This window comes from Sus scrofa, chromosome 8 (genome assembly GCF_000003025.6).
Source record: "Sus scrofa isolate TJ Tabasco breed Duroc chromosome 8, Sscrofa11.1, whole genome shotgun sequence".
Taxonomy (NCBI): Eukaryota; Metazoa; Chordata; class Mammalia; order Artiodactyla; family Suidae; genus Sus; species Sus scrofa.
Window position 1 is genome coordinate 109,444,132 of NC_010450.4, and position 25,471 is coordinate 109,469,602.

Below are 25,471 nucleotides of genomic sequence, written 5' to 3' on the forward strand. Positions count from 1 at the left end.
TAGTTGAGATGCCAAGTTATTTTAAAGTTTGCCTGAGAGGAGCTTAAAAGAGAAACTGTGCAGGCAAAGTGATTAAGATGGTAACACTTTTGGATCTTGGTGTCAGTACCCTGTAGTTGAAGACAGAGCATTAGTTGCTATATAAGTTAAACAGCAACTAGATATAGCTTGACTTCTCAAACATATTCTTGGTGGGGGCTTCACTGAGATCTAGAATTTAAGAAATCCAACACAACAAATGAAGGAATGACGCACAACGGTCCAGGGTGTAGGCTCTGTAATCACAGAGCTCTGGATGTGAGTCTCGGATCAGCCATCACGAATCCCTCTGAAGCTGAGTCACAATACATAAATTAAGGGTGCTTTTTCTTACCCTATGTAACTTCTAGCCTTGTTTGAAAGATGAAGGGATGCTGCCTTAATTCATTTTTGGAAAAGGCAGAGTATTGCTTTCCATAGATGTGAAATATTTATTGTGTAAGTATGTTGAAACCTCCAAAATACTCTCAGAACACCAGGAAAATATGGAGAACACTTGGTAAACCCACAAGAATATCAAGGAATAATAAGGATTAAATAATTGGTTCTAAATAGTACATTTTAGTGATATAATTTATCTGCCCTTATAAAGGATGTGTGAATTGTATCAAATCCAAGTTGCCCAACATGCTCAATCTGGGTAGATCTGGGGTATTTCCCACAGAGTACAGTATCTCACTGTTGAAAAAAAAAAAAATCTTATGGAGGTTTTGTATTCAAGATGTTTAAACTTAAATTACTTTTTACTTTTTTTAAACTTAAATTCTTAATACTGTGTTTAAAGGTTACAATTTTTTCCTCCCTCCAGAGTCCCTTTCTCTGGGTTCTCTTTTTTTCTTCGCTGGAATCAGTTCAACTACTGTAGCTGAGATACCATATCACATCATGACGTCAGTAATTCTTAAAAGGGAAGATCAACCAACATTAGAGAGATACCATTTATCTAGCTGGTAACCCACAGCATGAGCTCCTTACAACCATTTTCTCTTATCTTTTCCTCTCCTCCCTCTCAGCTTAGATTATTCTTTCAGCAATGTATCCTGAAGTCTGTGTGTTAATATAGGCTCTGCTAATCACTAAGCTGTGTGTCTTAGGTAAAATATTTACCTCCTCTGAAACTCATTTTTACCATTGATAGTCTCATTTCTCAAATGGAGACCTTCCTATTTTCTCAACAAGAAAATAATCCATACTTCATAAGTTGTTAGGAAGATGAATAAGACGATATTCGTAGAGTACTTAAGCAAGTGCCTAGAACGCCATGTGCCTATGACAATTGATAGCAACTATTGTTATTACTTTAATTATTCCTTCTAATAACAAGTAGCAAGGGTGATCCTTTTTTTTGATGTACTGATTTCCATTCATCACCCCTTAATGTTTTTTGTATACTTTTATTGTTTGCATTGAAATACGTATTTCAATTTTTAACCATAATCCTTACATGAAGTATCTCCATATTTAAATAATAAATAAGTTTAAAAATTAAAAAGAAAAATGGCTTTAATAAAACCTGATTAGTAATATCATTATTTAACTAGCTATAAAGTTTCTGTTTTAACATTAAAATGAGATTTTTTTTTTTTCTTCAGATACCAGAAACCCTGGGCACTGGTGAAAATGTCTCAGAATTTCACACTAGATTTTAGTCGATGATGAAAATGCCAATGAGATGCAGAATGTCTCAGTGATTGACACAGTGCTGGTTTAAGTGGGGGAGAAACTGTGGGTATGATTTTTTTAAATCACCCCAAAGCCTCTATGTAGTTTGCGTTTTTCCAAATAAGGAAAACCTTATAAGTGAGAAAATAAGACCAAGGGAAAATTTTTGATGAAATATACTAAATGCAAAATGTTTATGTTAATTTGACTGCTAGGACAAATTGATAAAAATGATAGAAAAAGAATAATATTAATATTTTTTAAAATTCCATATATAGAAGCTCAATGTATTATCTACAAAGATAGTCAAAGTATAGCATTTTTTATTTTAAAATATATTTTTAAAGGACAGAAGAAAAATCAAACCTGATTCCTTTAGTAATCAAATATTTTAGTCCCAGAATTGGCCTTCCAATTCCAGATCACAGTCCTGGATTTCGGTATTTACCTCCTACTTGATTTTACTTTTGGTAAGAATGATATACATCGATAAATCTGATAGCGGTAGCCAAATGAACCTCACTGCCTTTAAAATCCTACTCCTTAGATATAAGGAAGTATTTTCACTAACAAGGAAAATCTCAGTGCCACCTTCCAATGTTGTGACTGACCTTGGCGTGCACTGAAACCAGTCTGGACAAACTAGTGAGTCTGTTCTTTGCAAATCTTTTCCCAATTCTGCATTCATGGATACCACATTGGTAGCTCTAACTGGCCATGATGAAAGTATGAAAGTATTTATACCATGGAAATCAGCAAAGGCAAAGGTTACAAATCAAAGGTTTTTATTTTATTTTTTTGAAGAGCTGATTACTAAAACTTAAAGTACACTGCTAACCTAATCTTTTGGGTTCAGTTTATTTACATCTCTAAATACAGGAATCTACTCTGTCTTATTAACTGCTGTATTTCTAGGGTTCATAGCACCCAGTAGGAATACAATGATTATTTGTTGGAAATCTGAGGTTAGCAGCTACCAACTACTACATGTAGAATGGATAAACAACAAGGTCTTACTGTATAGCACAGGGAGCTATATTCAATACTCTGTAATAAACCATAATGGAAAAGATTATGAAAAAAAAATACACATGCATATATAATTGAATCACTTTGATGTACAGCAGAAATTAACACATTGTAAATCAACTATATTTCAATTTAAAAAGACATTAAAAACGAAGAAATGAACAGAATGTCTGTACAATGTATACAACTAGAAAATCTATTTTCACTTTGTAAGTTCTTGAATGAAATTCTGTTTATTTGATATTTGATACATCTAAAAGCTAAACTGGATGAAATAGATTCCAAATATTCCCTTCAAAAAGAAGAAACCAAGGCTTACACTTCATTGTTAACTTGCTCAAAAACAATTAGTTACTAGCAGAACTAGCATAAGAATCCATTTCTATCCATTTCTTAGTATTCTTTCCATGAAAAAGCAATGCCCATTTGCAAATAGACTTTTAAACTGTTTATGTACATAGGAGATGTATACAGGAGATTCAAACCAGAGCATCTTTTAAGGTAGAAAGCAAATATTGTCATGATCAATAAGAACAAAGTCAATGGGCTCAATAATGAATGAGTGCTCCAGAAAATCACTAATAGGAGCAATGTGCATCCTTAAGACACATCCAAAACAAAGGGTAGGAAGCACATAAAACTCTAATGCAAAGACGCTGGACACCACAACAAAGATCTTGACAGACAAAGCAAACCAATCCAGAACTCCTACATGATAATATGACACAGGTGCTCTGAACTACATGTCTTAGAGAAAAGAGATTAGGAACTGAGGTCATTAAAAACTAAAATGTATAATCTAGGACTGATGTAGTTTCTAGAAGCTCAAAGATGATAAGGCTTATTAAACAAAATATTTGTTAGCCTCAAGATTTGCAAAGCAACTTGAATGGATCCTTATTCCTTGGACTATGAGAATGTAAAGTCCCAGAATTAAACAAAGTGAAGATAAAATATTGCTAGGGATGTATTCTATTCACCACCTTCTATAGACTTCTTTCACCATATATTTCAAAATTTTTAGTAATAGAAATGTTCAGAGTTTTGCTTAAGTCTATGATTGATCAAATCTACTCCAAAGAGTTAATATTGAAGTACAAATTTAAAGTTAAGCAAGTAACTGCACATAATTTCAGTAATATAAAAAATTATGAGTAGCTAAGTAATTTACTTACCCCCTTTAAAAAATACCCAAGAGCTGATTCTCACACAACCCTATGAAGAAGGTGGTATTAGCCTAAGCTCAGAGAAGATGAGTAAACTGCCAGTATCATCCAGCTAGTAAGCAGCAGAAGTAGGATTTGAAATCAGGTTGTCTGCCTTCAGAATCTGAATGTTCAACAATTGTATTGTCCTGCCTACCTTATTATCTATTTGTTGGGAGTGCACAGAAACTCAGAACTATATTTTACTCAACAAGTTTGAAACAAATGAAAGGGCGCTGCCTCTTACCCAGTTGACATGAGTAAAAATGCAACATAATAACTGTTTCCCATTGGCATCATAGGATATCTTCTGCTCAGGTCCATATAGCATAACCACTTAAAAATGATTTAGGAATTGAAAAGTTGGAGGCAAAAGATTTTCAGCATGTATTAAAATATTTTATATAAAATCCACATACTCATATCTATCCAAACTTTCTCATAGTTTAATACATGCTAATGAGTTTGGGGGTTTGATATTTAAAACTAGCCGAATCAGAGGTGAGTAATTTCAACCTTTGATCTTTGTTCCCAGAAAATCAATAAATGAGGACTTGAAAAACTATGTCATTGAGGAGCTAGCATTTTGTTTCTCCGAGCACTTATGAGCAAATATTAATTCCACTTTGCAGTGTGAAACCTCTAAATATTGTATGAGGTTTAAATCAAATCCAAGAAAGCAATTTCCTTGAAAATGCATTGTTTAAGGATTGGTTTTTAAAGTGCCTGCTAAAAGAATACAAAAAATAATCATGGTAGGAAATTGAAAGAACAGAGACACTCACCCTAGTTTTAGCATCAATCTGACCACCACGATCCAGTAAGAGCTTCACCATGTTTGTGTTTCCCCTTTTGGAAGCCACATGCAGAGGAGTGATTCCATTCTATACATGGAAAGACCAAACAAGAGCATGTTGGGTATGGCCAGGCATAATGGTGATGCCTTTGTGTTAAAGAGCACGAAGGAGACTGGGACCTATTTTGTAATTTTATCCAAGGTTTCTTCAGGTTCAATGCTTTTGATTTTTAAGGAACAAAAAAGCACACAAACCACAAAACACGATAGAGCATGAAAACCGGAAGGAAACTGCATAACTAAGTCAGTAACCACAACATAGGTTCTGAATGTACACATCACAGTCAAGAGACCAGGGAGCAGATTTGCATAATAGAAACAACATTTCAGATCCTACCTAGAATAGAGCTCTAAAGTCTATCTTTCTTATTACAACACCCATGCAGTTAAAGCTTCTGGGATCTGAAAGTTTCCTGTGCTTAAAAATAAAATACACATATGCCTATCAATACTCAACGGAAGAATTATTCTTAAAAACAGCTTCAGAATAATTCAGTGTGAAAAACTTGAAAAGAGCTCAACATAGTTTCAGTGCAGAAGACTTCTAAGGACAAAAATACCATATACATGAATTACATGCATTTCTCTTACTGACTACTGCATATCATCATTATGTCAAGGATAAACACCTGATTTGTTGGTATTTTTTTATTTTGAACTCAAGTATTGCATTTACTGACAATTTTATAATTCATGCATGTGACTTCTTTCTAATAAAAGCATACCCTTAAACATATATAACACAACATGGTGTCTTATTATTTTGATAAGACTCTTCATATGAGCAAATTCTCAATTCATTAAAAAAAAACCCTATCAAATTGTATGCCCTATAATCACTAAGACACAGTATAAATGGACTTACACATTCTATACTTAGTATTTTAACAGTTTAATTTTTTTATCCACTCGAAACTGCTCATTCATGACTCATGATGTGATCTTTAAATGTAACTGCTCAAACTGATGTCAGAACTGACATCCTCCTTATTGCAAACGATGTGCGTGCACGTGAATTTACACATTCTTATTTTTCACTTGTTGAGCTGTGATGACTTCCTGTGATTTAAAGGGAAAAAATGGAAAATCTAATATCCCCTGCCCAGACAGATCCAGGTAACAGAAGAAAAACAACATTTTTCTTGTTGTTAATTTTTACTTTAAAATGCCCATTGACCGCTATCTAAAATGAGAGACTATTTGAATCCATACCCTGGCTGTGAAGTCCACAGCAGCTCCCCGGTTTAAAAGAAGAGTGGCCACGTTGACGTTTCCATAGTGGGCGGCGATGTGCAAAGGGGTGAAACCACTCTGTGGAAAGCAAAGAAAATAACAGTTGGTAAAGCATTTCACCTCTGTATGTTGAACTACTAGATTAGTGGAGGAAACTACATGATAATCATCTACATAATATACAAACGATGCAATTCAGATAATAAATGCTTTAAGAAGACTTCAAGTTTTAGTGCTTTTATTTACGTTTAGTGGTAAAAAGGTCAACATATAAATAAGTAAATAGATATCCTACATTTCTTGGCAACATTATTTCTAACTACCTTAACGATTTATCTATTTATAAGATTTGCTGCTTATGTAAAGCCATGTTTCTTGAGCTGGCTTAGCTTTGGAGCAAAATAGAATATGATTAAACAACACAATTTTGGCTACAAAATTAACATAATTATGAATACAATTTTTTTTTTTCCCAGAGACAACTCAAAATCCCCCCCCTTTTTTTGGTCTGGTTTTTGGTTTGGGCTTTTTTTAGATAATGAAAAACAGCATTGGTTGGTGTTGTATCTTCAGAACTATGAAAATATTGAGAAACTTTTAGAGAGGATGTACAGTTTATCCCACTTCATTTACACTGTCTTTATATTTCTATCCTCTTTAACAACTGTGTTTAGCCAGACTTTCCTGTTATAATGAAAGTTAAAAAGACAAAAATTAAACAGTATAGTTGGGATCAAAATGAATGTAAGTGGAATCCAATTTTGAATGTTAATTACATCAAATTTTATCAGTAAAATAAGATTGATATAAAATAAAATAAGCAAGTTAAATCACATATTATATGGCATTAGAATCTGTTTACTCTTGGAATATTTTTTAAATTAGCCTGCAAGTCTTTAATGGAAGAAAAGCATATTTCCCTTCATTTCTTTTTCTAAAGAAAATTTAGCTAGAAATGTTTGCCATTTTCACAATAGAAGAATATTAATTCTTTTCTTATTAAAGTATGAAAAGATGTATTATTCTTGCTTTCCATAATTTTCATTGCTTAATGAAAGATTATAGAAACAATAAAGACGGCTCCTGTAAAACTAGATATCAAATCCTGCAGTGCTGAGGTTATTATGTATTGTTCTTTTTTGTTTAAAATGAACTTTGATATAAATAATATTGTTTTTAAAGAACATTAATAAAGCACAACCACTATTTTTCTATTCACCTAATTTATGGGCTTTGGTGATTTTTGTTTCAAAAATGGCCTAAATAAGCATTCAGATACCTTAGGTAACAGAAATTCCTCTGTGCTACCAGCCAAATTAGCTGCAAATAATTTCTGACTGTAGTGAAGCAAGACACAAAAGAAGAATAGGAACTATCAATCCAAATCCTAGACTTGTGGTCACGATATTTTTACTTTGTGTCTACATGGTGCCAAATATTCATGTCAATATAGAGGAAAAAAATCAGCCTACAACCTGGCTGTTATTTTATAAGATGTCAAACTTTAATATTTTAGGAAATAATTGACTAGATGTTTTTCATTTTTATCTTGATATTTCCTGTCACCCAGTCATATCCTGAATATGCATCTGTTATTCAAGTTACAATTTAATTTCAGATAAACATAGTGGTTGCTGATGAATCATTTTTGAATTACGCAAGTATAATAATATTATTTTTCCCATGTGCAGAAATAAACTAATTTATCGTCTGACACAACCTCATTGAAAATCCATGGTGATGCCTCAGGCTGTGACTGCTGGATCAACATGAGGCTGGTCTAAGCCCCTGAGAGGAACTTCTCCCTGATTAACATGGAAGTGGGAGGCTCAGGTCACCTTACAGGACTAGGTATGGATGGAGGGTTTCTCTCTCTTTGTTATTCTACTGTCCTTGAAGAAATATTTCTAACTCAATATGTATCTAACTCAAACTGCTGCTTTTAGCATAATGATTATTAAAGCCCATGCTGCTTTCAAAAATGTATTTAAAACAATTACCAAAAATCAGGTAAAAATGAAAGGTATTAAAATCAGTAATTCAGATATCAATGTGAATGATTCCGGTCTTGAGCAATTTCACTAAGTAGTTGGGCCTTCAAAAAAAAAAATCTCTGACCTAAGTTCCATACACAAATATGGAACAGAAGAAATGATATGAATAATTCAAGAATATTCACATCTCAATGGGTAAATTTGTTAATAGGCAGGATATTAGTTTCAGAAATACATTACTCTTGGTGAACATTAAGTGTGAATCCTCAGAACCCCCAGAGGTTCACAACTCACTGATCATATGAGATGTTAGTCTAAAGAATCCCCTCAGCAAAGTGAAAATCAACCTACACAAGCAGTCACTTGCCTCTGCGTAGAGGTCAGTTTTTATAATAAACTTTCAACAATGTTTATGTTAGTGCCTTTTGGTAGCAATAGTCAAAGAGAAACCCTCCCCACACACAGACACAGACAGACAGACAGACAGACAGACAGACACACACACAGACAGACACACACACACACACACACACACACACACACACACACACAGAAGCTTCTGAACCAAATGTCCTTGTTGATTTTGTTGATTGATGGGACCTATTTAGGTATGTGGAGAATAGATGATTTCCTGACAACTATTGTAAGATAACAAGATAAAAGCAAATGCTTGGCTCATGACATGCTCAATATCATTACTAATTATATACAATATGCTAAAAAAAAATACAGAAAACAAAAGGGGCAACTGCACTTAAATAAAAGGATAAAATAGTAGCAGAGAAACCTCCTTAAATTACATTTCACTAAACTCTAACCTGAGAATTCTCATTAAGAGAAGGAGTCACATCTCTTACTGGCAAAAAGTTAATCATAAAGCTCACTTAGCAAAATATATATTATGGAAGAGTCTTGTTTCATGCCCTCCTCTAATAAGCTATTTAAAGAGTTCCACTGATTAAATAATGCTTCAAACATATGCTGTATTAAATTTTTGATTTATCCATTTGCCTTAATTATGGTCAAAGTTTCCAAATCAATTTCCTAGCAATGAAAGTTCCAACCATTAGTATAAATTAGTGAGCATTTATTCTAAGTGGGGAAAAAATAAAATAAATAAAAAGAAGGTATATTTCAGCATAACCACAATACAGTACCTCGGTTGTCCTATTCACCATCATCTGAAGCAGTGTTGTGTGGGAAAAAGAGGGAAGATATTACACAGTGCAAAATTAAGGAAACAATCAGTCTGCTGTATCTGCAATTGAACACACGCTTCCAGCATGCCAAGACCAATTCTACCGAGAAAAGACATCCGTAACACTAGACAATACGGTTGCATCTTTCCAGTTCGGTTTCTATTATTCTTTTTACCATAAATAGAATAAATAAGCAGATGTCTAAAAAGCTGAACCTCATCTTTTAAAGAAAATTATCTTTTGTTTTGCTTTATTACTGTACCCAACAGACAGTCCCCCTTTTTTCTGAAATACCTCTGAAAGGAATTTAGCTCTTTTGATGACCAGAAGTAATTTTGCATTATCACCACGGCCTACTTCTTTGTCATCCCCCAGGAGGAATCTGGCAGCCGAAGAGTTCCTTTCCCCAGTGTGTTTAGCTTTTACCTTGGATTGTACGTCAGCATTGTGATCGTTCTGAAGCAGGAGTGCGGCAGATTTGGTGTCATCTTTCCTCGCTGCAATATGCAGAGCTGGCAGCCGCACCTTCCCTTTGGTGTCATTCTCCAAGAGGATGGCCACCGCCTGGTTGTGTCCTTGCTGGAGGGCCACCGCGAGGGGCGTGAAGCCATCCTGGTAAAATAGAAGAAAAAGAAGCTCTCAGCAATTTTTGGAAGCCTGGGATTCAACTCCAAGAATCGATGCATCTCATTTTCAAATTAATGATTAAGATGGACAGGAAAAACCCAAGGATTGATTAATTACTGTGAAGACGCATGCAAACTATAGCCATGTGTTATACTATGCACTGGCTTTATCCGATTGTTTTTGAATTTTCTATTAGATACATTTTTACAACATCTGCATGTCCTAACAAAGCCATACTGCACACAGCATGTGCTCAAATATGTTTAGAATGTGAAAGTAAAACTGACGACCAACCCCAAGTAATGCCTACTTATGGAAAGAACAACGTGGGAAGGATAGAAACAATGGAGACCAAGTCTGACGCAGAATGAAAGATAGGGTAGCCAAGACAGGGGCATAAATTATGTGATTAACTCGGCAAGTTGCTAAATGTCTCTGTATTGATTAGGGAAGTCAGTAACAACTGTGAATGGAATGGTGTGTCACCCAATAATTAGGGAAATTTGGGACATAATATGATCTAAGTTCTTTGGCAAATAAGGCTAACTAATTTTGCACTAAGGTGAATTTTATAGTATTTAAATCACTTAGATATAAAATCATAAGTGTTAAGAAAGGTTAAAAAAAAAAACACCCTTTCAAACTGAAACCTAAGAAGCAATAAGAAATAATAGCACAGGTTATCAAAGTTAGAGGAGTGTTAGGGCGTAGATGTATGACCATGCTAGAAAATTTGGAAGTCATGTTTTCGCTCTAGAAACAAGTATTCAGTTAATGGAAAGGTGGCAAATAAGTTAAAAAAATTTTTTTAAATTTAAAATTAAAAATATATATACATGGCTCTGTTTATGTGAACCCCCCTCCCCTTAATTCACAAAAGCTTGAGCACAAGTCTCAGAGTTAGATGTTTCCATTAACAGAGAGAAGAGATGAGGACAATTTGATGATGCAGCTAATGATTGTATTCTAGAGACAATGGCAAGTTACTCTCATCTAACTATTCCATTCTTCTTTTAAATTTTTTAAAACTAAAGTATGGTTGATTTACAATGCTGTACCAAACTCTGCTTTAGAACAAAGTGACTCAGTCATACTCTATTCTTTTTAATATTCTTTTCCATCCAGTCTATCCCAGGAGATTGGATATATTTCCCTGTGCTACACAGTAGGTCCTTGTTTGTTTATCCAGTTTGAATGTAATAGTTTGCATCTACTAACCTCAAGTTCCCAGTCCAACCCACTCCCTCCTCCTACCTTGCCAACCACAGGTCAGTTCTCCACGGTTGTGAGTCTATTTCTGCTTTGTAGATATGTTCATTTGTGCCGTATTTTAGATTGCACGTATAAGTGATATCATGTGGCATCTTCTTTCTCTTTCTGACTTACTTCACTTCGTGTGATAATCTTCTCTTTGTTTTCAACAATAATTTTTTAAAAGGTAACTGTAGACTTCAGAGGGAAAATCATTTCCCTCAAATGTTATTATATATGCACTACCACAATAAGGATTGGATTTTTAAAAGTAGAATTAAATTTTAAATAAACATTACTTCATGGAGTGGAAGAGTAAAGCACAGAGCTGTAAGAGGAAAGATAGTGGCCTAAATTTAGAGCTTTTTTGGCACAAATTAAGCCTTCTGTGAAGGAGGAAAGAAGGGGCTCATTATCTTATGCATGTTTCATCTGATTCACCCTTGCTACACAGTGTGAGTTTATATTAAAAGAACGTGAGCTTTATTTTTTCTTAGAGACAAGGCATTTGCTGACAGTACAGAAGCTAATTTAAAAGTTTTTAGCCTCTAATTTTGGTAACACTCAGAAAGAAGGGAGGGAGTAGAGAATTAGAAAAATGGTACTGGAGGGACAGAGAACTCCCTTCAGAGAATTTCACTTTGGATCTCCACCACATGGATTTCATTCTAATCTACACTTCATGGGAGAAGGGCTTTTTCAAGTACCGCAACGAACCCTATGAAAAGGAAACCTACATTAAAATTCAGTAGCTTCATTTTTCACCATTTATTTACCAATGCTAATTGCTACCATTATGGGAAATTTCATAGCGTTATTTCTTTTCAAACATGAGTTTCATTGCCATATTGAATGATCTCCCAATTATCTGATTTTTAAAGTGGTTACTATGTCTTAATTAGCAATTAATTTTTGCAAGTCTACTAATGGGTTCAAGGTATCTTTACGTATATATACTCATGACTACAGAAGGTATTAGTAACACACCCTAAAATGCCATATGATATCACTTATATCTGGAATCTAATACATGGCACAAATGAACCTTTCCACAGAAAAGAAAATCATGGACTTGGAGAATAGACTTGTGGTTGCCAAGGGGGAGGAGGAGGGAGTGGGATGGATTGGGGAGCTTGGGGTTAATAGATGCAGACTATTGCCTTTGGAATGGATTAGCAATGAGATCCTGCTGTGTAGCACTGGGAACTATGTCTGGTCACTTAAGATGGAGCATGATAGTGTGAGAAAAAAGAATGTATACATGTATGTATAACTGGGTCACCATGCTGTATAGTAGAAAAAAAATAATGCATTGAAAAAAAATTATTGCTTAACCAGTTTTCATACACTTAAAAAAAATCAAATAGTAATCAACTATATAGCCCCGTGAGGATGTATTCATTTACAGAATGACAGACTAAAAGGGAACATGCAAAGATTTTTCCATATGTGTATTTCTTGATAACCATTAGGATCGGTGGTGTGGAATTAATCAACTAAGTTAATGTACGTCCAGTAGGAAAAATTAATTTTAGTTATCTAGGTGATTTTTAAAAATGAAGTAGGAGTTCCCATTGTGGATCAGTGGTTATGAACCTGACTAGGATCCATGAGGATGCAGATTTGATCCCTGACCTCATTCAGTGGGTTAAGGATCTGGCTGTGAGCTATGGTGTAGGTCACAGATGTGGCTCAGTTCTGGCATTGCTGTGGCTGTGGCACAGGCCAGCAGCTGCAGCTCCGATGACCCCTAGCCTGGAAACTTCCATATGCTACAGGTGTGGCCCTAAAAACAAACAAAAACAAACAAAAAAATGAAACAGGCAAAAAGATAACAGGCATATATTGTCTAAGCTAGGATTCCAATGGTCATGTGATTTGCTTGCAAAAGCTGCATCTCTATGTTGAAATCAGAGATGGTTTTAATTTTCTGAGAATCGCAGTACAACACAGCCTCTGCTGATGGACCAGACATGCAGCAGTATTTCTGGAACCAGACTGAGAGGCTACCAAAGTGTGGACTTGGAGGAGCCTTGAGACAGCTGAGAATGCCATCAGGCTGCTTTTCTCTAAACCACACGCTAGAATTATCAAGTCTGTTTGGTGAGTAGAACTCTGTAATAAAATGGTTTCTCTAGGTAAATGATTCCGCTTTCAAGGAAATAAAGCAAATGCAGACTTCCTTATTTCGGTACCTTTCTCAGAGTTCCTAATGCAGAGACATAGTCTCATACTGGTACCCAAGCTGTGCCTGACTGAACTGAAGATACTCACATTCTACTTATTGACAGAATTAATATCTCAGGGAGTCACAAAATCAAAATCATAAGAATCACACCGTAATTGCATGGTAAGAGTGTAAAATCTGAGTGTGCTGAATAGAGAATGTGAAATTGTTTCACACTGGGCACTTGTGTTTTCCAGCCTTAAACGGGAAACCTTCCTATTATGAGTGATGTCTGGGATTGTTTTTGATGAACGAGAAGAAGCTGTCAGAAAGTCATTTCGAGGTTCCATAAAAAGTTTTCGCTCAAAGGGTCTGGACATGAATTTAATAGATTGTAATGACCTCTCCTCGCAATGCAGGGTAGAAAGGATTTTGTGTTTATTTCACCTAAAGGCTTAATTGTCCAGAAAGGAGGTCATACTAGGCATTAAAAATTAAACAAGATAGCTTCTGGGTGACAAGCACTCACTCCAGGCCAGGGGTTTTAAAATTTCTTTCTCTTTTTTGGCTGCACCTGCAGCACATGGAAGTTCCAGGGCCAGGGATCAAGCCTGCACCACGCAGTGATCTGAGCCACTGTGGTGACAACACTGGATCCTTAACCAGCTGTGCCACAGTGGGAACTCCCAGGAGTTTTTAAATTTCATCCATGGAGTCACAGAATGTGAAATAGGAAAAATAAAGCCTGCAGACTCCAGTTGAAATTTTTTGAGGAGAGGTGTGTCCCCCTGGAGCTCTCTTCCCCTACTCTCCTGTGTCACCTACTCCCAATCTTCCAGTGACCCTGGAGGCATTTTCGTCAAGCTCAAGACCTTCTTGAGCATCATTTAAGAATCATGGCTCTAAGCAGTCACTGAATTTGCTCTTTAACATGCCTAGGTGAAAGTGAGAAGGAAAATACATAGGATGGTGATGTTCTAAGGTGGCCCACTCCAACCCCTTTTTTTCTTCTAGATGCCCTGAACCTTTTGAAACTGAATTGATTTTGAACATTCTATCCAGCTCCTGCCGTAGTCATAGTCATACATCATAACCGGTGCTTCAGAAAACATGAACAGCCTTTAGTGACATATTCCTCATGCAATCATGCAAACATAAATAACTATGAATTATTTCTAGTCATTAAAAATGTTCTTTTAAGAAATTGTATGGGATCCTAACAAAGATAAAATATGGATGAAAAGAAACGGGTAGAATTTACTATAATCTGGTTTTAGAGTAGCATAAAGCTCTCAAAACCTAGAGAACGGCAACCTGATGGAAGCATGATTTCATGTGAGAATAAACTGATATGAATCCCAAATTAAGACATAAACTCATTGAACTGTGTGCACTGGGTCCTTCATTCATTCATGGCCATGGCTATGGATTACAATGGTAACACAGGCACTCCCAGGATAAAAGGAATAGAGACCCTCTGCAGCTGGATACAAAGGATGTGGACATGAAGATCAAAGGATTCAAGTCTTCGGAATCCACAGTCTTACCTCGGTGGCAGTGCTCTGATTAGCTCCATTTTCCAGTAAATATTTTACAACATCGATGTGGTTCTCTTGGGCAGCCATGTACAAAGGAGTGAAGCCATTCTGAGGACAAACAGTGAAAAAGGTCTTCCATCATTCATAAAGTTTAAATCAGGGGAGAATTCAAGACAAAGAAAGAGAGAAGAATGCGAAGCAAAACTTTGAAATGGTGTAACAATAACATACCTTCACACTGCAGAGGTCATATGTGCATTTACCATCATCAAACTAGACAAGCAAAGCTAACCAATTCCCTCCCGCAAGTTTTAAAAGAATGAGGAGAAAGAGAAGCAATACCTCCTTTCTTGACTTCATTTCAGCACCAAAGATTCACAGTTCTCATCACCTAACACTTTGCTAAAACTAAAGATACTGAGTATCTTAATATCTATATATATCTATAAGACATAGAATTTTCACGACTATAGAGTGATATTTGTGTCATAGCTCTTACATGTATCAATTCATAAACTATTTAAACAGATGACCATTATCTTGACTAAATACATTTTAACACCCTTAAAGGTATAAATTATTTCTCATATCAGAATGGGCTAAGAAAGAGGGCAAATCTGGTTGAAAATTTGAAAAATCTCTATTTCAACTTCCTGATGAAGGTAGCATGATTTTTACTGAACAAGTTATTTTTTAAAAGTCTCTCCAAAATTACATCATTCATTAATTCTCATATTCATTTATTCAGTTGTTTACTAAAACTCTAAGCTCTGGTTAGCTGGGCCATCACCGGGGAACGATGACGAACAAGATAGATATCTGCCCTCATAGGGCACATACTACGGCAATATGATAACATTATGTAGTCATAGATTTTTTTAAAAAGCACTGAAAGTTTATAACAAGAGTTTGAAACTAAGTTTAAATTGGCAAATTTTCTTTTTATTATATCCTTTGCAATACGTTATACTTCATTACAGTAAAAACCCACAAAACTTTATTTTAAAAAGACTTTGAAAAACTTATGGTTTCCAAATGAGACAGGTTGGGGGGGGGTGGGGAAATGCACTGGGGGTTTGGGATGGAAATGCTATAAAATTGGGGGATGATGATCATTGTACAACTATAAATGTAATAAAATTCATTGAGTAATAAAAAAACAAAAGTCCTAATACCCTAAACAAACAAACAAACAAACAAACCAGAAAATGTGTGAAACGAATCATAAACTCTCAAAGCACAACATTCTCTCAAAATTATATCAGGATTGTAACCACAGTTGATTCCCTTAAAAATTCCATGCATTCATGATTATAAGTAAAAACACAGACAAAACTTCATAGATTAAAAAAAAAAAACTTACAAGGAGAGAAAAATAGCTTTTTTGAAAAATCCTCTTGTATACATTGTACAAGTGTGGAAACATTATTTAAAGTGGTCAAGTTACAGTGAAATATAGTGAAATATAAATACAGAGTATATAAGTAAAACAAGAAAAGTAATTTTAAATTTGATTACAGAAGAAAATCTGTAGGTTTCAAAGGATGGTGGAAAATTTAAAACTAAGAAATATTACAAGAGGAATGAACTGACAATTTCGTAGGATTCAGGAATAACTTGCTAGCTGGATAGCATATTTTTTAAAACACAGCAAACAGGTGATATCTTGTGTATTTTAAGAACTGAAGAGGTGGCGGAAGGATGGAATTAGAAATTCAAAGGAAGGGAAAGCCGGGGATGGTTAAAAACAATGAGTGGGTGTGGAATGGGGCTCGTTCATGACAAGTCAAAGGCAGGGATACAAAAAGAGAAAAAGAACTTGGAACAGAGTAAAACAATTTGCTTACAGAATTTCCTCCAGCAGAATCTTGTGTATAGATCAGGAGAAAGGGAAATATACCTTGGTTGCCAGATGAATAGGGGAAAGGAGATGTGCCAGCCTTAGACTCCTGCCTCCTTTAAAGGGACCTTCTCTGGCTGAGCAGGGCAGGGGATCCAGAGGGCCAAGAGGACATGCTCATCCCCTTCCTGCAGCTCTTCTGCTTCCAGACCACACCCCAGATATGCAGCTCCCCAGAACCCCTGCCCCCACAGCCCCAAGTGTCCTTCCAGAACTGGCTCTGACTTTTTCCCCTTAAATGGCCAAAAGGAACTTTGCAGATATGATTAAGTTAAATTTCCTGAGGTTGGGCGATTATCCTGGATTATCCAGGTGAGTTTGATGGACTCACAAAAGCTTTTTATAAGAGGGAGGCTGGAGGTCAGAGAGGAGAGTAGTTACTATGCTGCCTCTCACTTACAGCCTCAGTGTGAACCTGAAGTGCCAACACCTTGGTTTTAGCTCTGTAGGACTGATTTCAGACTTCAGACATCCACAATTATAAAAGAATAAATGTGTGTTATTTGAAGCAACTGAATCTGTCATAATTTGTTATAGCAGCAACAGGAATCTAATACATACTCTTAGAGTTGTTTGTGAGGGAGGGTGGAAGTAGGACACAGAAGAGCTTGATGATACAGGTTGGCATCTATATCCCTACACATGATGCCCTTGTGATGTAGATGGTGCCAGAAATGGGCATAAGAGAACAGCCAGGGGCCAGGGGCAGGGGCCAGAATCAGCCCCAATCTTGCATGGAAGGAACTTGAAGGTTTCCAAGAAGTCTAAATTTGGACCTGCCATATTGCTAGAATGTTACATATATCAAAGTAGAAGCATAGGAGATATTTGATAGTTTATTAGCTTGATACATAGTGAATTTAAAAAAAATATACTGTATGTGGACCTCTTTTGCACTCTTGTCCTGGCCCCTGCAAGCGTTAATGTGGGCTAGAGTAATAGAGAAAGAAAAGGGGAAAATATCAAGGCCGACAACATACAGTATCTAGAAAGGAAAGGGCAGTGACAGACAAATGTCCAGGATCCAAATGTTCAGGATCTGAGTTAGAGGGCACCATGAATAGCATTTGTTCTTTGTGCCACAACCTCAGGATGCCAGGCTTTCCAGCAGAGTAGGAAGAGATAGGAAGAACCATAAAAACACAAAGGACTTATGGAACTTCTGCTATATGCCATTCACTGTGAGAAATGCTTTTACTATATCATTTCAAATTACTGTGACCACATGGCCTGGTTTGCCCAGAACAGTCTAATTTTATGCATAGTATCGTGGAGTAATTATTAATAGTGTCTCAGTTCAGATGATAAACTAAATGGCCAAATACCATCACTAATACTTAGAATAGTGTTATAATATTGGTATTATTATCTCCACTTGAAATAAGGTAGCTGAGGCTCAAACATTTAGGTAACTTGGCCAAAGTCTCAAAGCTAATAAGTGAACTGGAAGTGACAGAGAGGAGCCAATTCATGGACAGCTTTCTTACCTGTAAAGAAGTTGGGACTTCACTGTGGATGTGTGGTCCTCAGCCTGGCTATGTGATAGAATCTCCTGTGGAAACTTGTAAGAACATCTAGGGACCACCATCCCCCTTCCTGCATTGAAGTCTTCATACATGAGGCCAAAGTCCATGCAGTTTTTAAAAAGCTCAATTTTTTAAAACTACCTGAAGTGCTTTGTTATAGGTGATGTAGAACCAGTGAATGGTTTTAAGCAGGGATCACATTTGCATTTCGGAAAGTTCACTCTGGACCACAGATGCCTTGGTTTGGAATGGCAGGAGACAAGGATGGAAGTAAGGGGTTAATCGGCTTTTGCAATATTTGCAATAGTGTATTTAAAAGATGAAGGCAATACCTTGGCTAAGACAACACCTCGGCTAGAAGGAGGGGGAGCTATTTACTGCTACCAAACATAAGAAGGAAAAAGGCAATAAAGATTTATTACAGGTCCTAAAAATATGGGCAATTATCTTTCCTTCACTTAATGATGCTATTTAACAAGAAATAGTCTACCAGAAATGTGACACATGCTTCTGGGTAACAGACAGGGCACGGCAGCATTTTAACAGCACTGTAAATTGTATAAGGAAGCTTTTATCTTCACATATAAATAGGCTGACAACACAGGATTATGGTCCCTGTGTCTATGCATCCAAGTGTTTTCCAATATATTATGTCACCATGTTTTTCTAAAATAGTCTGGCTGTAGGTAGTATGGAAGTGTATGTGTTTCCTCCTTGTTGGCTGGAAAAAGTCAAAGATCCAGAAGCCAGGTTGATTCTGGAGGGTACGAATGAGCACAGCATAGTTTGTTCTTAGAGTTGTTCAGTATGACCAATAGGTGCTTCTGCCAACTGGTTATTAAGTATTTTGAACATTATTCCTCTCCATAGCAAATTATTAATTATTTGTCATTCATTTATATTAAGTCACCAAAACTGTGCTTGGTGAGTCTTCACTGCTAGGCGTTGTGCTCAGCTTTACTGATTCAGAGATGAAAGGCCCAGTCAGCAAACTACCATATTACAGTACAGTGAACACATATATAGTTTCTTAAAAAAAAAAAGTTCTGTGTTGGATATAAGGAGGACATAAAGGACACAGAATTCAACTGGATAAAAAAATTACATCTGAAGGAACCACTGGGAATGACACTCTGAAGACAATGGGAGTGATTGGGTTTGAGCTAAGATATGAAAGCGCTGCATTTAGGCACAGAAGCAGGAAAACGATTTCAAACAGAGGGAAGTCTGCAAAAAGAGCAAACACTGAGTATATATAAGGATCTTCGGGAAATTCAACGTGACTAGTGGGGAGAGGGGGACAGGGATCAGCCCCCAGCCACCAGGCTAATGAGTCTGAATTTTATTCTGAAGTCTCCAGAGTCATGGGAGGGTTTTAAGCAGAGGTTTAACATGGTCACATTTGCATTTTAAAGAGATTAGTTTGCCAGGATGGGAAGGATAAATTAGAAAATGGCCAGAGTAGAGTCTGGAAGAGTAGAAAGAAGGTTTTTTGTAATCATTCAGATGAGAAGAGAGGATTAGAAATATTAATATGATTTTGAGATTTTGAAATGTCATTTGGCATTCATGTATTTATATTCCACTTAAAGATTAGAAGTAGTTTCAGTCTGAGTGATTAGTCATTGGTAATATTTCTCAGATTTATTAAAAAGTTATAACACATTTCTTTAAATCCAGAAATTGTGTCATATGAGAGAATTCAAATATGCTTAATATTACCTAAAATGTTTTTCCTACTTTCATGAGTGATGTAACTATGAACCAACAATCAGGGTTTAGCCATTGGAGAGAATTTTTTTTCGGTAATTGGATTATCTGGGGGAATTGAATGAACTCCACATGAGCTGATAATCTTCCTATCAAATGTAGATTTACACTGGTTGGGGAACATTTTAAAGTAAATCTATTGATACTTGCATGTCATCTCAAAGAAATTACACACAAACAAATAATGTAAATGTGAGAAGTAATGAATGGTTTAGTATCAATGTTTTGGATAAGGATCAAAACTCTAAGAATCCTCACTATTATCAATTTTTTAAAGATCTTAACTTTTCAGATCTAATTTTGCCAGAACATAGAACCTTATTCTTCTATGACACAAATTAAGATTTATCAGTTGGGTGACTTGAAATGACTGATGATATAAAATTACTTTTAACATAAAAATCAATGTTACTATTCAACTCAAAATGTCTTTTTTAAAAAATGAGATATAATTGACACATAACATTATATTAGTTTCAGGTACACAACAAAATGATTTAATGTTTGTACATATTGAGAAATGCGTATGTTTTCTTGTGACGGAGACTTCCAGAAAAAGGTCTTTTTTTAAATAGCACAAATTTATTCTAATATTTTTCACCTTGGCACTGGATTAGGTATTTTCAGAGCAACAAATATGGACATTATATTGTTCCTACCCTCAAAGGTGTAAACTATTACAGAATTCACCAACTACACATATACAGAATCCTCTATAGCTCAAGACATACTATAACTGCCAAAAGAGAGGCTTGAATAAAAGGCTATCAGAGCACTAAGGAGTTAGAAACTGCTACCAAGAAGGAAGGTATCTTTGCCCAAGCACATAAACCTGAGAGGAAATTAGGAGGTCTTAATGAAATCAGGATGGCAGACCTTGAGAAAGTAAAATGTCCTTTGCAGTTTTTTTCTATTCTTGTTTCATTCCCCCTGTCTCCAAAGAGATGTGGTCTTTGTGGGAAAAATCTGAGTGTATTTGCTGAGGGCATATATTACACTTGGGAAATTCTATTCTTTAAGCCTAATACTGAGTCTAATGAATTAAAAAACAAAAACAAACAAACAAAAAACCTGCAAGTAAAAGCTAATTTAAGAATGCATCTTGAGGAGTTCCTGTCATGGCTCAGTGGTTAACCAACCTGACTGGTATCCATGAGGATTCGGGTTTGATCCTTGGCCTCGATCAGTGGGTTAAGGACCCAGCATTGCCATGAGCTGTGGTGTAGGTTGCAGATGCGGCTCAGATCCCACATTGCTATGGCTGTGGCTTAGGCCCGCAGCCGTAGCTCCAATTTGACCCCTAGCCTGGGAACCTCCATATGCTGCGGGTGTAGCCCTAAAAAGACAAAAAAGGAAAAAAAAAAGAATGCACCTTGAAAAGAATTCTTATAGGTCTTAAATTTTTTTTTTTTTTAATTTAAAGATCTTTAACTCAGACTGGTAACACAGAAAACTTCAATTCATGTATAACATATTACCACCCAGCTCAAGATAGACTTTAGGTAATTTCCTAGATCAATAGTGAACTAAAAGAGTAGATACGAATTATATAAATTTCAGATGGTGTATAAATTAATGTCTTTGTAACTGCTCATTGCTAGTTTATGTGTTCTTACCTTTAGTTCCATGCTGCTAAAATTATTAATATTTCAGTAATTAACAGAAATTGCCCTATTTTTCGAGATGAAAATGATTTTGCTAAAAGGAGACATCATTTTATAGTTGAGGAAATGTTAACCCAGAGACTGAGTGAATTGCCAAGTGGGCTGGCCAGCTACAGAGATTAAGGACAGAAAAGGCAGCTAGAAGGAAGTAAATGGACACAGCAGAGGCCAGGTACTTGGATATTTTTTCCTACTCATCTTTCAGGCCTTGACACAAGGGTCACACTCTCTGAGAAACTTCATTCACTACCCATAACAATGCTTAGCACATAGTAGGTGTTCAAAAGATATTTCTTAAATGGATGAACACATAAAGTGGAATAGGATCCTAGTTTCTTTTGAAGCCTGTGGTGGTTTAAAACTATGTCTGCAAATTATTTGACACCCCTTCTAGAGGAGATTGAATTCCCTTCTTGAATGTGGGCCAACTTAGTAATTTGCTTCCAGTGCACGGACTACAGTAGAACTGATGGTGTGACTCCTGAGGCTGGAGTTGAAAGTCACTGCCCTATCATCTAGGTCTCTCTTGGGTCACCTGCTCTGGAGGAAATGAGCTACCATGTCATGTTGATGTTCAAGGGGCCTGTGGAAAGACTCATGGGAGAAGGAACCAAGACCTTGCACTAACCACTAGCTCCAACTTGTCAGCTATGTGAAAAAACTACTGCAGAGTGAAGCCTCCAGCTCCAAGAAAGCCTTCAGCTGGCTCCAGCCCTGGTCAGCTTCTGCACTACAGCCTCATAAGAGATGCGGGGCCCTAATTTCAGAGCTAAGCTACTACCGAATTCCTGATCCACAGAGACTGTGACAATACTATATGTTTATTGCTGTTGTAAGCCACTATGTTCTGGGATAATTTAATAACTAACACAATGTCCAACAAGCTCATTCATGATCTGGCCGCAGCCTACACTGCCGACCACACCTCTTACTGCTCTTCCTCTATGCTACTCCCTTTTTCTTTACAAAATAAATTCAGATCCTAAACAGTTATTTTTTTTTCCAAATTGTATAGTCACCTCTCTTCAAATGCTATCTAACCTAGAAACTCTGAAAATAAAATGTTAAACACAACTGCTCTGCTTGATGTTGAAGAGTGATAACTACTCAGCAATATCTGAACATTGCTAGCCCAATCTACCAGGACAATGGCTTATAAACTCTATTGTGCTCCAGGGATGTACATCAGGGATCCTTCTAGTAGAATGTTGAGTTTTAAGAGCTCTCACTGACTGAAAACACAAAGACAAAGCAGCCTAACACGGTAGCCATACATTACCTTTCTTTTAGTATTTTGCAATTGGAAAAGATACAGTCTTTCAGAGAATAGGAAAAATGAGTGAAGGAGGTTGTTTGTACATATTTGCCGAGATAGAGCAATCTATATCTGAGAGAGTTTGAAAGCTGCAGCTTTAAATATTTATAATACCCCTAATTCCATGTGCCACTTGCCAGTTAATAAGAACATTACGTGTACTCTCTATATCTACTGGAAAACTCATCAACAAATTACACAATCAATCCCAACAGTAGGAAATGGGAACAGTTATGGATAGCTGTGGATTTGAACCTAACAAAAGTAGACTCTCCCTTTTGATAAAACCTTCAGTCTTTTACAGGAAGGTCTGGATTAAGATTTAGTTTTTTTTTTTTGGTTTTTTTTTTGTTGTTGTTTTTTTTTCCCCACAGAGCAGAATTCTTAGCAGCTAGGACATTCTAGGGGGCTCTTTGTCATACACCAGTTAGCGCTGGTTGGGAATCACTGCTATAGTTTCTACCCCAGATACTACATATATTCTTCTTTTTTTGAATTAGCATTATGAGAGATAAGGTTGGGAAGCATCCCCAAATTACTACGCAGCCTTAAGGTCAGAATGATCCAAATTATTTCCCTAAATGTATTGTAAATGCACAGCTGCAAAGGATGTAAAAAACCAATGGGTACTAATTGTAGTCACGAAAATAAAGACTACTTTGTGTACTCTGGGGGTGTGCTCGAGGCAAAAGAACAAAAGATAAGATTAGACACTTGCTCAGTAGTTAGGAAGGCATTTTATTAATTAAAATGTCATACGAATTTTCTCTGGTAATCTGAATGTGACAATTCTTGACCAGGGCTAGGATATTAGAAGTTATGCTAATCATCTTCTCTCCAAAGGCACTCTTTAAAGGATTATAGCTCTACTATTAGATGCCATTAAAATGGTTAATGTACGAAATCTTTCTAGGAAGGTCAAACATTATGGGGTGTTTACTATGTCATTGTGTTTCATCCCCACCACTATGCTGTTAGGGCTATTTAAGACTCTGGCTCATCATCACCCACCCAGGGGGCACACCCACAAGTGTTATGGTCAGAGCCTGAACCCTGAAGGACTCCAAGCACGGTGCTCCTTGCACTCTCCTCAGCTGTCCCCTTCAACCGGGATCCAATTGCCTCCACTTTTCTCTAGTAATTGGACAAGTAGCCTTCTCCTAAGCTATTCACTAGAGATGACAGTATTGGAAATGTCATGACTTGCTGGATGAAGAGTGTCTAAGGGCATTTTTATTTTATTATTTTATTTTATTTTATCTTATTTTTTGGTCTTTTTGTCTAATTTTAGGGCTGCACCTGTGGCCTATGGAGGTTCCCAGGCTAGGGGTTTAATCAGAGTTACAGCTGCTGGCCTACAAAACAGTCACAGTAATGCCAGGTCTGAGCTGCATCTGCAACCTATATCACAGCTCATGGCAGTGCTGGATCCTTAACCCACTGAGCAAGGACAGGGATCAAACCTGGAACCTCATGGTTCCTAGTCGGATTCGTTTCCACTGTGCCATGACAGGAACTCCTAAGGGCACTTTTAGACATAAGAATTCTTCCGGTTTTTACTTCCAGTGACCAAGAAATGTAGAGTGGTGGTAGTGAGGAGAGATGAGGCTGGACACTGTCTATTATTTAACCTTAACAGCCCAGCGAAATAAATAATATAGCTCTATATGAATCAAGGAAATGAACATTCATAGGGATTCAGAAGCATGCCAAATGTTTCAGACCACTCTCAACATGGAGCTGGAATCTGTACCCACATAGAACTACTTCTAGAAATCTTGTCTTTTCTTCTACACTCATTTGCCCTGAATTTTAGCAGCAAGTTTGACAGACAGTGTTTTATCATGTCTGGATAATACCAGCAATTGGAAACACCACTGAATATACTGTATTCCCATTGGGTCTACCATAATTATGACTTTCAGCTCCTCATAGATAAACTACTAAGAAAACACATGAACTTTTTACATATTTCAGGTTACCCCAGCACACCCTGTACACCAACCTGAACTAATTTTCCTAAAAACTATTTTCAACAAACTATTTTCCTATATTAATTGTCATCTTACAGACCATAATTAAAGATCAGTTTTCATAAACCATGGCTGAAGGTGAAGACCTTTTATATCCCCACCCACTGTCATATCAAGAACAAACCTTCAATGCATATTCTGATGCTGTTCTGGACCAGCTTGTCTCACCAGTATTTCTCCACTCACCAAGCTCGATTATACCTCCCCGCATTGCTGTAAATAACCATTCTGTGTAGAAAGTCTGCTGTTTCAATTTCCCCTCTAAAGACCTTATCTCCTTTTCAATGCTGTGCTCGGATCCTCTGTGAATTTTTCACTAACAGAATTTAGCCAATTTCAACCTTCCTCTCTATAACACAGTCTATCCCATATAATTTAGTACCAGGAGTTCCCACCATGGCTCAGCGGTAATGAACCCTACTGGCATCCATGAGGACATGAGATCTATCCCTGTCCTAGCTCA

The 25,471-nt window shown here is 36.5% G+C and overlaps 1 protein-coding gene and 1 long non-coding RNA gene across 2 annotated transcripts in view; one reads left to right on the forward strand and one right to left on the reverse strand.

Annotated features, from left to right (window-relative positions):
- The window catches only part of LOC110261983, a 55,231-nt gene extending 45,552 nt beyond the window's left edge, over nucleotides 1–9,679 (forward strand). Inside the window, exons 2-3 of the long non-coding RNA XR_002346436.1 lie at nucleotides 7,716–7,875; nucleotides 9,593–9,679. This is a non-coding gene — a long non-coding RNA (uncharacterized LOC110261983). The remainder of the gene's footprint in view (nucleotides 1–7,715; nucleotides 7,876–9,592) is intronic.
- Nucleotides 1–25,471, reverse strand: part of ANK2 (ankyrin 2) — a 355,178-nt gene that overhangs the window by 137,339 nt on the left and 192,368 nt on the right. Inside the window, 5 exon segments of the mRNA XM_021100703.1 lie at nucleotides 4,721–4,819; nucleotides 6,004–6,102; nucleotides 9,176–9,199; nucleotides 9,644–9,829; nucleotides 14,810–14,908. Of these exon segments, the coding sequence (XP_020956362.1) occupies nucleotides 4,721–4,819; nucleotides 6,004–6,102; nucleotides 9,176–9,199; nucleotides 9,644–9,829; nucleotides 14,810–14,908 (507 nt within the window).